Below are 14,601 nucleotides of genomic sequence, written 5' to 3' on the forward strand. Positions count from 1 at the left end.
CCTCGGCACCTCCTCGCTCGCCGGGCCCCTCAGCGGCCGCGCGCACGACACCCCCAGGCCGGGCCGCGGGAAGGGAACCAGCCCCGTCCCCGCTTCTCCCCGCCGCCATCTCGAACCGGGACCCGTCCCGGCCTCCGCAGGGACGCGGCTGCAGCGGGTGCCGGGTGGGCGAGGGGCGCGGCGGCCTGCCCCACAGGCGGCCCGCGCTCCGCCAGGCCCCAGAGGCGGTTAGGAGGCGCGCGGTGCATTGTGGGCAGGGTGAGGAGCCGCGCCGCCATTTTGTCTCTGTCACTCTCAGCAGCGGCGCGGTCGGTCGGGGAGGAGAGGCGGCGGCGGAGCTGGTGGCGGTGTTTGGCGAGGGGGGATTCGGCCAGGAGGACACGATGATATCGGCCGCCCAGCTCCTAGATGAGCTTATGGGCCGGGACAGAAACCTGGCCCCGGATGAGAAGCGTAGCAACGTGCGGTGGGACCATGAGAGCGTGAGTGAAGCGGAGCCGCCTCTCCCCTCCCTCCCTCCTTCCCATCCCCCTCGCAGGGCCGGGGTTTTGTCGTAGCGACGCGGACCGCGGGTGCGGGCCTACAGTTTCTCTCGGCCCGGGGACAGCAACGAGGGCGGGGGGGAGGGATGACGTGCCGGCCGTGGAGGGTGGAGGGGGGTTCCCCGGGCTTTGGTGCGGGTCGGGCCCTTCGTGCGGAGCCCGAGATTGCGGGGCTCCTGCATGGCGGCCGCGGGGCGGGCGAGGCCCGGGCCGTTGCGCGGGAACCTCGCTGAGCCTTAAGACGAGGAGGAGGAATCGGGTGGCCGGGAGGGAGGAGGATCCCGCCATAGCAAGGCTGTGCGGGAGGGCTTGCGCTGTTGTTCGGGCTGCTGGGAGGAGAGAGGCCTTGTGTTTGGGTTTCGGCGCGAGGGGGAGAGGTTGTGTTCTGCACGGAGTGTCGATTAACGGGAACAGGGGGTTTCCGAGAGGCCTGCTCGTGGCTGAGATCTCCCGCGGGGAAAAAGAAAAATAACGGGGGGGTGGGGGGGAGGAATTCTGCTTTTCTGAGTAGAAGCCTGCTGGCTTGCACGAAGGGAGATGAGACAGATGTTAGTAGTTTGGAAGGCAAATGTCTCTGGAGCTCTTCCTGAGTGTGGTATTGGGGAAGGAAACAGAAGGGTGCAGGCATACTGACTTAACTGTCTGGACGTTGTAGCACAAGGAAGACCCGTAAGACTTGTGAAACTGAGGATTTTGCCAAGAAAAGCTTGAGTCCTTCCATACTTCCTCAGTCGGAGGAGTTCTGCAGCTGCTGGGGGGGGCCTAACCTAAACAGTACTATTGTTTAGTAGTACTTATGGTTTTTTTTTTTTAATATGGCGATTCATTAATTTTCTGCAATAAATAGCTCAAACAAGACTTCTTAAATTATTATTATTAGTTTGGAGTGGGGTTTCTCCCCAGATGTGGTTGAGCTTTAATGAATGATGACTCTTAGTGACATCCATCATAGCTGTATTGCAAGTTATTTCACAGAAAATCAATGGTAGTTACAAAGTTCCTATAGCTGCGTCTTTGGCAGAGATGAACACTCTGCTGAAATACTTTTTTTTTCTCATTCATGATAAATTTTTGAGTTATGTTATATATTAAAAGAAAGTGTCACATTTACAATAGTTTATTTATGACCTGTGTGATAGGAATTTCTGTGATTTAAGTTGCAAAAAGCATTTAGCTCCTCTCGCCCCCCCTTAGCATTTTCTTGGGATGTTGTTAAATTGGGAGGAGGGAGAAATGCTTGCCTTTGGCTGTTCTAAATTGCACCTGAATCACAGAGGTGGGAATTTCACGTTTTCAAATGAGAGTTACGGCATTTTAAAGGTGGCTAATACATGTTTTAATTTCTCTTGGAATGCATCAGATAGGGAGAAGTATCAGTTTTGCCTTAGATTTTGCAAGTGCAAGGGACACACACACACACCCCCTCTGCTTGAAAAATACTGCTGTATAGGTAAGCTGTGCTGGTCAGGAGGAAGTTGCGAGTTCAGGAAGTTCTCACGACTTTCTTAATGTCTTTCTAGACTTCTCTTATTATCATTGTTCAGTTACATATTACCTTTTGATTCTGAACTCAAAATAAGAAGGATTTGTTCAGGTTTGGAAATAAGTAAATGGCTTGAGCTGTGTTGGTCTAGGTAGGATAAGAGAATTGTTTTGGTTTATTTCTTAAGGTGAGAAAGTTTTTCTGGTTCTTTTTGGCCTCATTCTCTTTAGTCAAGTTCAGATGATTTTCTTCATCTTCAGATGAGCACATTTTTCAATTTTAGGCTGAAGAGATTGACTATAACCATAGGAATCTCTCTCTAAGCTGTTCATGTTGTTGTTTCAGAAACAGGGCCTTGTCTCTTCTTCCCAATCCTTTGACAATTTAGAAAGTAGAGAGCTGTCCTGTGTCTGAGGCCAGTGGGAAATGATAGGCTTAGGGTTGAGCCTTCAGTCTTGCAGGAACTGCTGCTGATTGCTCTGCTCCTGCTTTTATTTGTGGAGTTTATAGGACCATAATTAAATGCAACCTTTCTGAAAGGAATGTTTTCATAGATTCCTACAGTCAACTGACAAGTTAATAAAAAAAAAATTACCGCGTGTGTTAGAACATGTGTTTCCATTTGACTTCCTGCATCACCTGAAGATTAAATTTGCAATGCTGGCATGTTTTAAAAGACAGGAAATGCAAATAAGGTTCAAATAGTAACATCAATTCATCTGCTTGACTGCTGTTTTGCTTTTCGGATGAAATCCATATGCTAATGTCATCTCTTGTAAAATTAGACATATATCAACATGTAGCCTTCTCAGTGTAAGCATGTTGTACTCATACCAAAGTTTAGAGTTTTGTGTCATGTTTCATCAGTTTTAGATATGGAAAGTTATCAAAACAAGTTCATCTCTATTTTCTTTACCATATGTAAATTGCACCTAGGTGGATATCAAAAACTATATGGAAGGTGCAATGATGTACAAGATAGGAGTAGGCTGTTTTAAAGGTGTGGAAGCAGAGTGTGTGATAGCTGAGCATTTATTTGCAGTTCTAATGAAACATGTTGATCATGTATTGTAAAGCCTCCTGTAGAGCTTAAGTTCTTACTTTAAAACTTTGACATGATTAAAGCCTTTAATCTTAAAAAATTGAAATCCCAGTTGCTGTATATTTCAGTCTTGCAGCATGTCCTTAGATGATCAATTCTAGTTTTGGCATTAAAGGAGTTCTGCTTTGTATGCAGGAGGAAATTATTAGTATCATATATTTTAGTCTTTCTGCTTACTGTCATATCCGTAGACAAAGTGTATTTCTGGAACAATAACTTTATTGATTCACGCATTCTTGATTTAATACGCCACCTATACAACACCAAGTTCATATGGAAACAGCGATTGTGTAAGAGTTCTGAGGCTGTGCTGTAGCATAAGAAAGCCCAGCATTGACTACCTATGCTTTGTATAAGGCTTTGAGATTGTGATGATTCCTGCAAGGTAAATTCAGTGTTTTCAGAACATGGGGAGGGGTGGAGAGCTGTTATGGACAAATGACTGTGAGCCGTTATCTCTGATAGGAATGCAGTTTCTCAAAATGTAGATTCTGTATATGAAATATGATTTGATGGTATTAGCAATTTAAGATGTGTTACATGTTTATTTTTTTAATGCCAAGGACCTAAATAGGTTTGCATCTGGATAGAATCTCAGAATTTAATCCTCCAGGAGGTGAGGGGGGAAGGACTTAAGTGTTACTTGTTCTGGAAGTATATTAGTAATGGAAGGTTATCTCTAAGAGTGGGGTTTGAGAGAAGGGCTTATGTTTGTTTGGTTTTGTGTGAGTGGGCATTGCTCATAAAATGTCTGATGCATATGAACTTAAATGGTTTCAAAGAACTCATCTATACGAAGGAATTCTCTAGTTTTTCATGTGTAAGCCATCACCTGCTTCATTTTATTTTCAGCCTTTATACTAGGAATTGTCTGCCTAAAGGAATTTGCTTACATAATTGTTTGTTACAGTTATACTGATACTTCATCAGTAAATAATTTCTTGCAGAAGAGAAACATGTTAATGTAGAAGTATTGATGGTATAGAGCTGTCAATAGTTTCTTCATATAGGAAAGCTTTGAATTGGTTCACGAACTCTGGAAGAGATAGCCATTCTTGCTGTCAGCTTAGTCAACTTTGAGGTGAAGGGTAGTACTTTTCCACCTCCAAGAGATTTCAAGGATTAGTGAATTTGAGATGAAGCAGTGGAAGGTTCCAAGTGTCTATCTGTATTTGCTCTCGTGTCTTATCAAAATGTGAGACCCAAGGGCTTTGAGACACAAGCCACGGCTAATCCTGCTGCAGTAGTTTGACGGTAACATTCCTCTCTGTTCCACCTTGGTAGCGGAGTCATCAGAATAATTTGGCAAAATGGAGTAAGTGCTTGTTACCTGCATAGGTAAATATCTGTACTAAATTGCCTGTTGCTCTGTTTCTGCAAATATGTAATGTATTTCCATATTACTTCTGACCTGTGCTAAGTGCAGCACTCTGATAAGCCATGGATGAGTAATGCCATTTGAAGCATATCACCTCTGTTTCAGTCTTTTAATGGCTCTGTGATGCTTCAGCCATTTCTTGGCCCTTCCTATTCTTACTCATCATTCACTACTTAAGACCCACTGTAAGTGCAGCTGACCAGCACCTACAGCCTGTCCAGGCAGATGGACTTCACCACACGGTGAAGCTAAGCCAGAATGATACCTTTCAAGATAGCTGCAAGATTCTCTCAAGTTGCCTCTGTTGAAGCAAAAGCAGTTGAAGAGCATAATGAAATAGATACGAGAGAGGGAGAGAATTGCCGCAGACACACTAGTCTTAACCACTTTAATCTAAGTGTTTCTCTACAGGCTGCCTCTTAGGAGAGCCTGTCAAGGAATTCACTAGGTACCATAGCATCCAGGGCTAGTTAGGAGAAAAATACTGAAGCTTTTCAGTGCAGTGTGTGTGGTTTTTGTTATTTTCTTTTTATATATATATATATATTTAAAAAAAGATTAGTACAATGTGTGACACATGTTTAAACTGCATATTTTAGTATTGGTCACTACAGTTGTTGGCTGTAATCATCAGCTCTTAAGAGGAGGCTTTTCCTAGCAGTGCTGCTGCATAAAATAATTATTTCTGGTGTTTTGGGTTTTTTTTTCCTTCATCATACTTCTGCCTCTAACGTTTCCTTTGCTAATTTTGTTGCTACTTGTTTCAAAACTGTTACAGGCCAGGTGCTTAATTTTTGAGCTGGTAGAAGATGTTCTACAACTCTTTTTACAGCATAATACAGTCAGACCATTATTACTGTGCTGTCTATGTCTTAGGAAACTGTCTGATCCATCCCTGGAATTTTTTGGGGGAAGTACCTTTTCTCTGACTCTAATATTTGGATGTGAGGATGAGAAAATGGCAGAGAACATAGGGAGAAATTGTATTTCTATTGACTAGTACAGGAGTTCACCCCAGAAACTGGTCCCTTGAAACAACATGATATTAAAACAAGGGAATATTGCAGCTTTCAGAGAAGAGAGCAGGTTCTGAAACTAAGATTTTGTCCATAACTTTCTCCTTGCTTCCTGAGAAGAAAAATTGTGACTCTGTGTGGTGTTTTCTTAACTGTTCTTGATAAATTGCTTCAGATAGGTGCCGCAGTGTCATAACCTGGATCATGGGAGAAGTATTCAAATTACATAATAAAAGAGATTTGTTTGTTTGTTTTTTGTGTCCATGGCTTGTTAGTAGAAAGCTTGAGTGATATAATCTGTAAAGAAGTCAGGCCAGTTTTAACTTCTGTAGTCTGATTTGCAGGCTGACAGTTAGCATGGAAAAATACATCAGACTGATCTAATTTGATCAACTGGTGTGACAGGCATTTCAGTGAGGTGTTGGTGTGGGGTGGGTTTGGGGTCTCCCTACTTACCCCCGTATGTATCTCAGAAATAATATGTCGCAAGTCTTTGTCCACAGTATATGTGAAAGTATTATAACTAGGTTGTAAGACCCAGTAGCAATTATTAGATTTGCCAAATGTTAGAGACTGGTGTAACATAAAAGAGATGTTAGAAGAATGTCCAGGCTAGTTTTGGATTGACACTTAAAATTAATGGCAGTCCTGTCAAGGGGAAGGGTCTGTTGAAGAATTAATTATTTAAGATTGCTTATGAAGTTAGGGATGAAAGTATTTCTGATTTTATCTTTTTGGTGGTTCTGATGGATAGACAGGAGGTATTTCTGTGTATGAACTTCAAGAACTGACCAACTTGACTAGCTAAGCCCATGTTCATGGGTGAGGGTGAATAATGTTTTTAACAAAAGCTGGTTTTATCCCATCATATGTTAAGTATTTACTGGCTAGGCTACCAGGTTTTTTCCTCGCTTCCTGGTGATATTTTTCTGTTATCAAAAAGAACCTGACTTGCTACTGTAAAAATAGGCTATGTAGAAACAAAACAAACCCCTTTTTAGTTGGCAGGAAACCAGGTTGAAATGAATGTCTTCTATGTCTGCCTTAAGAGGTATACAATGTCTCTTTGCGTATCATTCTTGAAGTAGGGATTTTTAAAAGCATGGGAATGGAGAAGCTTTTGGATAGTTACCGTGTGTGTTCTTAGGTCTTTTAATTGACATCAGAATCCTCGAGGCAGTACCTTACGTTTGAATGCTGATGGCTCCTGTTCTCCGAGCCAGTAGCATTGAAGAAGTGGAGGCTGAACACAAAATTGTTACAGACAAGCTAAGAGGAACTTGCTTTCATGGCTCCATGGCAGACATTCTCACCCCTTGGAGGTTTTCACAGTTAAGGAATTTCACAGTAACTTTTTAAATAGTCCAGTCTGATTTAATTCCTTTGGAAATACCAAATACTGTATTATATTTACAAATAAATGGCACTTCCCTGTAATCTTAAATATTTAGCAGTAAAATTAAGAAATACCATTATTGCAATGGAAAGTAATAATTTTGGTGTTTTGTTGTTAAGAGGCACCTTGTAGCACTTAACTGCTACCAAGTAACGGAAAGGTAGAGGGTGTACCTGTGTAAAATTTTCCAGAGATTTTGCGGTATACAAAGGGGATTTTTACACTGTATTTTAGAAAATAGAAGCAATTACCTAAAATTTCTTATTCATGAGGAAAAAAATGATGCCTGTTTCTTTCTTCTCTGTCAGGTTTGTAAATACTACCTTTGTGGCTTTTGCCCAGCTGAATTATTTACAAATACCCGTTCTGATTTAGGTAAGTCTGTAAGTCTTGTAGCTTACTCACTTTTGAACTTTTGTTTGCAGACTACATTATTGTTGTTCAATGCTCTGTCAAAACACTTTGAAAATAGGCTTTTTTTTATATCAACATGTAGTTTGGAGATAGTAACTAGGAATAACAGGCTCCTTGTCTTAGCCTTAATTTCCAACTCCACTGAAGAGTTTGATAGGTTGGGGAAGGTGGGGAATTTTACCGTGACCACCTTCCTGAACTCAGGCCACATACCTCCTAATTTTAGTCTGAAGATCAATGTTTTAAGTAACCAGTTGTTTATTATAAAGAATACTGTCTGGAGTTGAGACAGTGCTTGGTTAACTCACTCTTCATATGTAATTTTTCCCCTTTTTTTTTTTTTAAGGTCCCAGGTGTTTAAGGTATTATTTTGTTTGTGTAGTTTTACCGATGCAGAACTTGATCTGGAAATTGTATTCTATATGAAGACTTTATATGTCATTCAAAATCTCCTTTGGTTTTATAATTACTAAACCACATTGGCATTCTTTTTCTTTAATGTGTCTTTCAAACTGCAAACAAAGGAAGCAGAAAGGCGGGCATCAAAGGCCCTGTGAAGTGTTTATAGCTCTGTTCTATCACGGTGCACAAACAAATGCTGATGGAGTGTGAAAACAGCAATCAAGAATGCAAGCTTAAACTTTTTGTGTGGTCTTTTTAGGTCCTTGTGAAAAAATTCATGATGAAAATCTACGTAAACAGTAAGTATGTTGGCTGATAGGTTAATGCAAATAGTGTTTCTAGTATGCTTGAAATTTCCTAAAAGCAAACCAACCATGAGAGACTAATTATTTTTTTATTTTTGTAAACATTTATTTAAATGTATAATACTCTCTTACCTTGAGCAAGACTTTAGAACATTGCAGGTTTTATTATTTATTTTTCATATATTATGGAGTGACATGAGCTTTTGTTTTTAAAATATTTTACCAGGTATGAGAAGAGCTCTCGTTTTATGAAAGTGGGCTATGAAAGAGACTTCTTACGCTATTTACAAAGCTTACTTGCCGAGGTAGAACGCAGGATTCGAAGAGGCCATGCTCGTTTGGCACTGTCGCAGAATCAACAGTCTTCTGGGGTGAGTCTGGAAGAATCACTGAGGCAATTTTTCCTCTAGATAGCATCTTCACATTCTCTTTACCTTGTCTCTTTGGGTAAAATATGTGGTTTTTCAGCAGATTCCTATTAGGTAAGTCTCTTCATCTGTTAGCCAGCAGATTGCATCTAGCCCTAATGGACATGCCAATTGACTCCACAGTCGGCAGGAGTCCCTCTGTGTGGGACTCAGCTATGTGTTGTCTTTAACCTGCTAACCTCAGTTTACCTTCTCTCCGTTGCCTATTCCTCCTTCCCTCCACTAGTAAGCTTTATCATGGTGATATTGCTGAAGTAGGCAAGTACAAGGTCTTTCAGCAGCTGATGGAGCTAAATCCCCCTGTCACCTGCCACCCTTAGGCAGTAGCTTTCTGCTCCAGCACCACCATTGGCAGGCAATGATGGAATCACGGAACTTTGAGAAAGAAATACTCCTGGGCAACTTTTCTCAGTTCCAAGCTGCATACTAGACAGCTGTTAATGAAAAGCTTAAAGTGACTGGGAGAAAAATTTTACATGTTTACTCCACTTGTTTTTTCTTGTCCCCTGATTGATTTGGAGCAGTGACTGTGGCCTGTGCTCTGAGAGTTTCGTGACTGCTAGGGTAGCCTTGCTGCTTTTTGCTGCCCCAATTAATTGTTCTGTACAAAGTCCAGTTGCTTCAGAAGCAAGTCTCTGGAATATGACAAGACATACATTCGTGTGTTTTAAAGTAAAACAAAGCTTAAAAAAAAAAAAACCACCTACTTGTACTGTTTGGCAGGGAGCGGGACCTACTGGTAAAAATGAAGAGAAGATTCAGGTGTTAACTGACAAAATTGATGTACTTCTACAACAGGTGAGGTTTTTTTCTTTTACCCGCTATGAGAGAGATCTCTTGCTTTTGCAACTTGATTAAAAATGACAGTTACATTTTTGTATTGTCCTTTAGATTGAAGAACTAGGTTCAGAGGGGAAGGTGGAAGAGGCACAAGGAATGATGAAACTTGTTGAACAGTTAAAGGAAGAGAGAGAGTTGCTGAGGTCTACAACTTCAGTAAGTAATGTATTTGTAGTTCTGTCAGATTAATTTCAAAATTGGTGGAACAGTACGTTCTTAATAACCTTATCCTTACACTGAAGGCATGCAAGTTCTGTGCAGAATTTATTAGACAATAACATGACACTTAAATGTGTTAATCCAGTGTGTTGATTTAGCATGCTACCTTGAGAGTGGGTTTCATGCACACAAATTAGGGAGTTATTTACACAGCAGTCCTGGAGGTGAGCTTGCACCTTACTCTAGTTCAGGTCTCAGTTAAACTTCGCTGTGTAGCCTCCACAATATTAATTCATTGAATTACCAATCTGAGTGTGTTACAGAAAGCCCTTGTGTTAGGGCTGTGACTAGAGACAGGCATCTTTCTGACTTTGAGAGCTACAGAAGCCAAAGGGTAATGTGTCAAGTAGCAAGTTCCTGTCAACAAAAAGGAGCTTATGTTTAAACATTATATTTCGGTGTTTAATAATATGCTCTAATTGTGATTCCTGTTTTAATTATTAAAACCTCTTAAATATTGCAGGCAATAGTGTTTGTGTCCATACTATATGATTCATGAACATTGCACAGCAATAGTCACTTGGGTTTATGTTGAAATTCCAGTGTATTTCTCATGTCTGTTGAAACAGTGAATTAATTTCGCCACCATCCTTTTAAATAGAAGCCCAGCATTCCTTTTTGTATTTCTTCATGGGATATTCTAGCCTTTTCATTCCTTGAGACATATTCCATGGTTATTCTGCAGCTCCAGACACTTCAGTTCATGCCAAAGAAATCATCTTAAGAGAAAACTGATTTTTTACTTTCCTTAATCCCAAGATTGCAAGGAAGCTGCAGATATGGCTATATACATATTAATCCTTTGCAGTGAGGAATAAGGTCTGTTTTGCGTGGTTTTTTAATTGACTCTTCCCTTGTGGCTTATGTGGAATGGGTGTATGTAGCCTATTTTTGCCCTGTTCATCCTAGTAGGTGCAGTGCTCTGAAGACAAAGCATGCAGTTATGATTTTCAGCTTTCACTAGTGCCTAGGACTTGACAAGAGTAACAATACAGTTGTAAACCTCTTCACTGGCTTCTGGCTAAAACTTCTCTTTTGCTTGGTCAAATATTTTTCTTTTGCAGACAATTGAGAGCTTTGCAGCCCAAGAAAAGCAAATGGAAGTTTGTGAAGTTTGTGGAGCCTTTTTAATTGTAGGAGATGCACAGTCCAGGGTAGATGACCACTTGATGGGAAAACAGCACATGGGTTATGCCAAAATAAAAGCTACTGTAGAAGACTTAAAAGTAAGCATCTCTTCAGTTACTGAACATAAACTGCTTGGAGGCTTTCTATGGTAAACAAAAGACTGTCCGGTGGACTTTCTCAAGTGGGTGAAATAATCCAAAGATGGTATATAAAAATTAAATGGAATCGCACTGCACAGCTAACATTGCACCTGCACTGACATGTATGTGTGCATGCACACGTCGTATGTGATTACACGAGATATAAGCAAAGATGTAAATTCAGGTGGGAATTTTTTGTGGCCTTTGTAAATAACGGTAGTGTGGCCTCTGTTCTTTGTGAGAACGACAAGCAAAAAAAGTTCTGCAAGACAAAGGATTTCCATTTCAGGGATTTTAGTTCTTCTATGTAGGCTGTCCTTTGTTTGGAAAAAAAGACTGTGAAATATTTTAAAAGCTTAAGCTTCTACATCCTCAGAATGTATAAACTAAGCTATATTGAATGATTTATCTTGATTAATTTTCATTTCTTTCTGTGAACGTTTTTTTAAGGAAAAGTTACGAAAAAGAACAGAAGAACCTGACCGTGATGACAGGTTAAAAAAAGAGAAACAAGAACGAGAAGAGAGAGAGAAAGAGAGGGAACGGGAAAGAGAAGAGCGGGAAAGGAAGAGACGGCGTGAAGAAGAAGAAAAGGAAAAAGAGAGGGCTCGTGATAGAGAGAGACGTAAAAGGAGTCGTTCACGGAGTAGACATTCAAGCAGAACATCTGACAGAAGATGCAGCCGTTCACGAGACCACAAAAGATCAAGAAGCAGAGAAAGAAGGCGAAGCAGGTACGTGTGCGTGTGTGTGTGTAAGTATTTTCATGTAACTTTCCAAAATGTAAAAATCTTGTGGGGACTTGAGCTGTCATCATGGGTCACATCACTGATTTGTTAGCTTCGCTGTTCTTATCTCTAAGTAAAGACATACTTTACTGGTTCTGAGGATAAGCAAGTTTTGCTGCATATTCACTGTCTTCTCTCCGTTTTTGGAAGTAGATGACACCATTGCCGTGGAAGTGGTCTCATGAGGGAGCTTTGAGTAGACAAATACTCCCAAAGAACAGGGTCTTGTTTTTTCCTTAAGTTGTTCTTTAATTCGTAGCAGTGGATATTTTTAAGCTGTGTGGTTGAATGTTTGAGTAAATGATGAAGGCAGGATGAAGCCAGGTCTTATGTACTGAGAAGTATTTATATACAGTATCCTAAGGCTTGTTTTAAATACTTGTTTTCTGCAAATAATCAACCTATTAGAAAGTGCTACTGTTTTCTCTTCTGAGTTAGAAAATACCAGCCGACAGTTACATTTTTGAAATTTTCTCTGAATGTTAAGGAGTCGTGACCGAAGAAGAAGCAGAAGTCATGATAGATCAGAAAGAAAACATAGGTCTCGCAGTAGGGACAGGAGACGATCAAAAAGCCGGGATCGGAAATCCTACAAGCACAGAAGCAAAAGCAGAGAGAGAGAACAAGACAGGAAGTCAAAAGAAAAAGGTATGTTTGTGTGAAGACTGGGTTTGTATCAAGTTCTGAAACTAATCTTTCCCTAAAGTCTCAAAACCTCTTAGTCTTTCAGTGAGTGACTGACAGTTGTTCTTAGTATCAAATCAGATCTGATTTTATAAGCTGTATATGTTGCTGTTAACCAATTTGAAGCACTTTGTGCTTTCCAGTTACTGTTAATGCACGTGCATGCACACGTACACCCCAGTGTCCACCTCTCATCTGTTACAGTAGTTATTAAAAGCTTACCACTTTGCAAATTAAGTGTGCAAGGATTTTGATGTATTTTAAGACCGGTTTACCTTTAGAAAAACATAAGCCTGTAATCAGATTTTCGTAAGAGTGAATATCTTCTGCTAACAGTAGGAATAGATATTTCTGTAATTACCCTTTGCTGGTACGTGTTTTGTGGGAGATTGGTAGCTGGTTTTTCACCTGTACCATCTATTACTTCTCTACACTATGATGTTTCTTTTATTTTCCTTTAACAGTGCTTTTGAGGTTTTTTCCTAATCTATGAATGCAGTCCAAGATAAATCTTGCAGAATTTCTGTAATGCTCTAAATTGCAGTTTCATGCCCCCTCCCTAATCTGCTCTCCTCCCATCCTTCCCTCTTGGTTTTTTTTTGTTTTGGGTTGGGGTTTTTTGTTTTTTTTAAATGAAGTGAGATTTGCTTTGTCAGGATTCAGGTGAGTCTCAAAGGAATGCTGTATTAGTCCTTGGAATGCCTTTATAGCAGTACATGCCATGTTACAGCAGTGTTGATGGTGACTCACTGCTTCATCAAAGGCTGGTGTTCAGAAATTTTACCTTTAAGTAGGATTAAAAAGAGCTACAGAGAGAACACTACAGATTCACATTCTGTGAAAAGATACTAATTCACTGTTACTGCTAAATTTCCCCCTTTAAAAGTCTTTTGAAACTTTTGGAGGAATGTAATACTAACTTCTGGCTTAAACTACCGTCTCTGACTCAGCTCTGGGGTGCTGACTGAGGTCCAGTCTGAAACAGCCACCCCACTTCGTTATTAGAGCTGACTGTCAGTAATGGATGGAACAATTCTGTTATGTTTCTAAGGTACTTTTGAGGTTCTCTGGAATGAAAGGTGCTATGTGCATGTTTCTGGATTACATAGGCCTGTTTGCCCTACCCTTACTATTCCATATTTATCCAACAGATTAGTTCCCAAAATGTTAGTAACGCTTTGTGTATTTTTCTTGCCTGACTTCCTTGGACCGTTTTTAATTTTTCTGGTTTGTACTACAGTGCACCTTCGGTATTGGTTCTTCTCTCATTTTGCTTTGCCCTTTACAAGCAAGTGGTTTTTAGCTGCTTGCTCATTGGCAGTGGAACCGATGCGTAGTGTTTAAACTCAGATTCAGTATTGTAGTCTATACCTGTCCATTTGTTACTTTATTCCAACCTGATACTGTGCCTTTTTTGCCTACTTTATGAACAGATTTCTGGTACTTAGTCAAGAATGTCTTATTCAGTATTCTGTGTGTATCTATGCATATAAATAACTCTGTTCTCATTTATTCAAATCTGGTCTGGTTTTGAGCTGAAGTTCTTTCCTTAATCCTTCCATAAATAGAGGAGCTAGCGAACTTTCTTCAGCATCTCAATATTTTTAGTTTTAACTTGACTGATTTCCTTGCTGGCCATTTTATTTGGTGCTTGCTACTTTCTTCCTCCAGAAATGAGAACAGTGAGGTGGTGCTGTGAGCTGTGATGAAAATTCCACCCAGGAAAATCAATTACTTTTATTGACTATGTGTTTCTGCAAATGTTTTTATTACAAATAGGCCTTAGAGCAGGGCTGTAACGCTGAAGAAGTTGGTGGTTTTCCCTTTGTTGGGAAAATATTTAATAAAAAAAGAGAGGAAAAAACCAAACCAGTAGTATTTAACAAGGAAGCATTGAATTTCTAGGATGAAGCTGTAAACACCATTACATCCTCATGTTTGCAATGTGGCCTTGTAGTTAGGTAGTTGAGTAGATAGCTTTAGAGGTTCATATATCTGAAGCGTGTGGCTGGCTACCTGCAGTACTGTTTGCACAAAAAGAAGTAATGTAGAAGTTAAGACTTAACTTCCTATGTTTACTGCTCCGTTGGGAATAATTGGCTTCAGAATCTAATTGTCTTTATAGCCACCATTGATTTGCAGTTATAAAAGTAAGCAGCAAAGGCCTGGCTGTAACTACTTATGGTAGTGCCTTTCATCATGGAATCTCAAACTGCTTTATAAACATGAATCTTAACAGGAAAAAAAACAAGGCACAGTTGCCCAAGACTTGCCTACTCTTACACATTAAATTAGTGCCATACATTAAAAGTTCAGAAGTCCTGGCTTCTTGTTCA

General features: G+C 40.3%; 1 protein-coding gene across 8 annotated transcripts in view; it reads left to right on the plus strand.

Annotated features, from left to right (window-relative positions):
- The first annotated feature begins 278 nt into the window (after positions 1-278).
- The window catches only part of LUC7L3 (LUC7 like 3 pre-mRNA splicing factor), a 19,150-nt gene continuing 4,827 nt past the window's right edge, over positions 279-14,601 (plus strand). For 6 of the 8 annotated variants that reach the window (XR_009484417.1, XM_059828052.1, XM_059828054.1 and 3 more), the window contains exons 1-9: positions 308-482; positions 7,226-7,292; positions 7,993-8,032; positions 8,265-8,409; positions 9,190-9,264; positions 9,358-9,462; positions 10,590-10,751; positions 11,244-11,527; positions 12,069-12,229. Coding sequence is in view for 7 of the 8 variants with exons in the window: in XM_059828052.1 (XP_059684035.1) it covers positions 384-482; positions 7,226-7,292; positions 7,993-8,032; positions 8,265-8,409; positions 9,190-9,264; positions 9,358-9,462; positions 10,590-10,751; positions 11,244-11,527; positions 12,069-12,229 (1,138 nt within the window). In the remaining variant the exon portion in view is untranslated. Of the gene's footprint in view, positions 483-7,225; positions 7,293-7,992; positions 8,033-8,264; positions 8,410-9,189; positions 9,265-9,357; positions 9,463-10,589; positions 10,752-11,243; positions 11,528-12,068; positions 12,230-14,601 lie in introns of all 8 variants that reach the window. The other 2 variants (XM_059828057.1, XM_059828055.1) reach the window with 2 other exon arrangements.

This window comes from Gavia stellata, chromosome 22 (genome assembly GCF_030936135.1).
Source record: "Gavia stellata isolate bGavSte3 chromosome 22, bGavSte3.hap2, whole genome shotgun sequence".
Taxonomy (NCBI): Eukaryota; Metazoa; Chordata; class Aves; order Gaviiformes; family Gaviidae; genus Gavia; species Gavia stellata.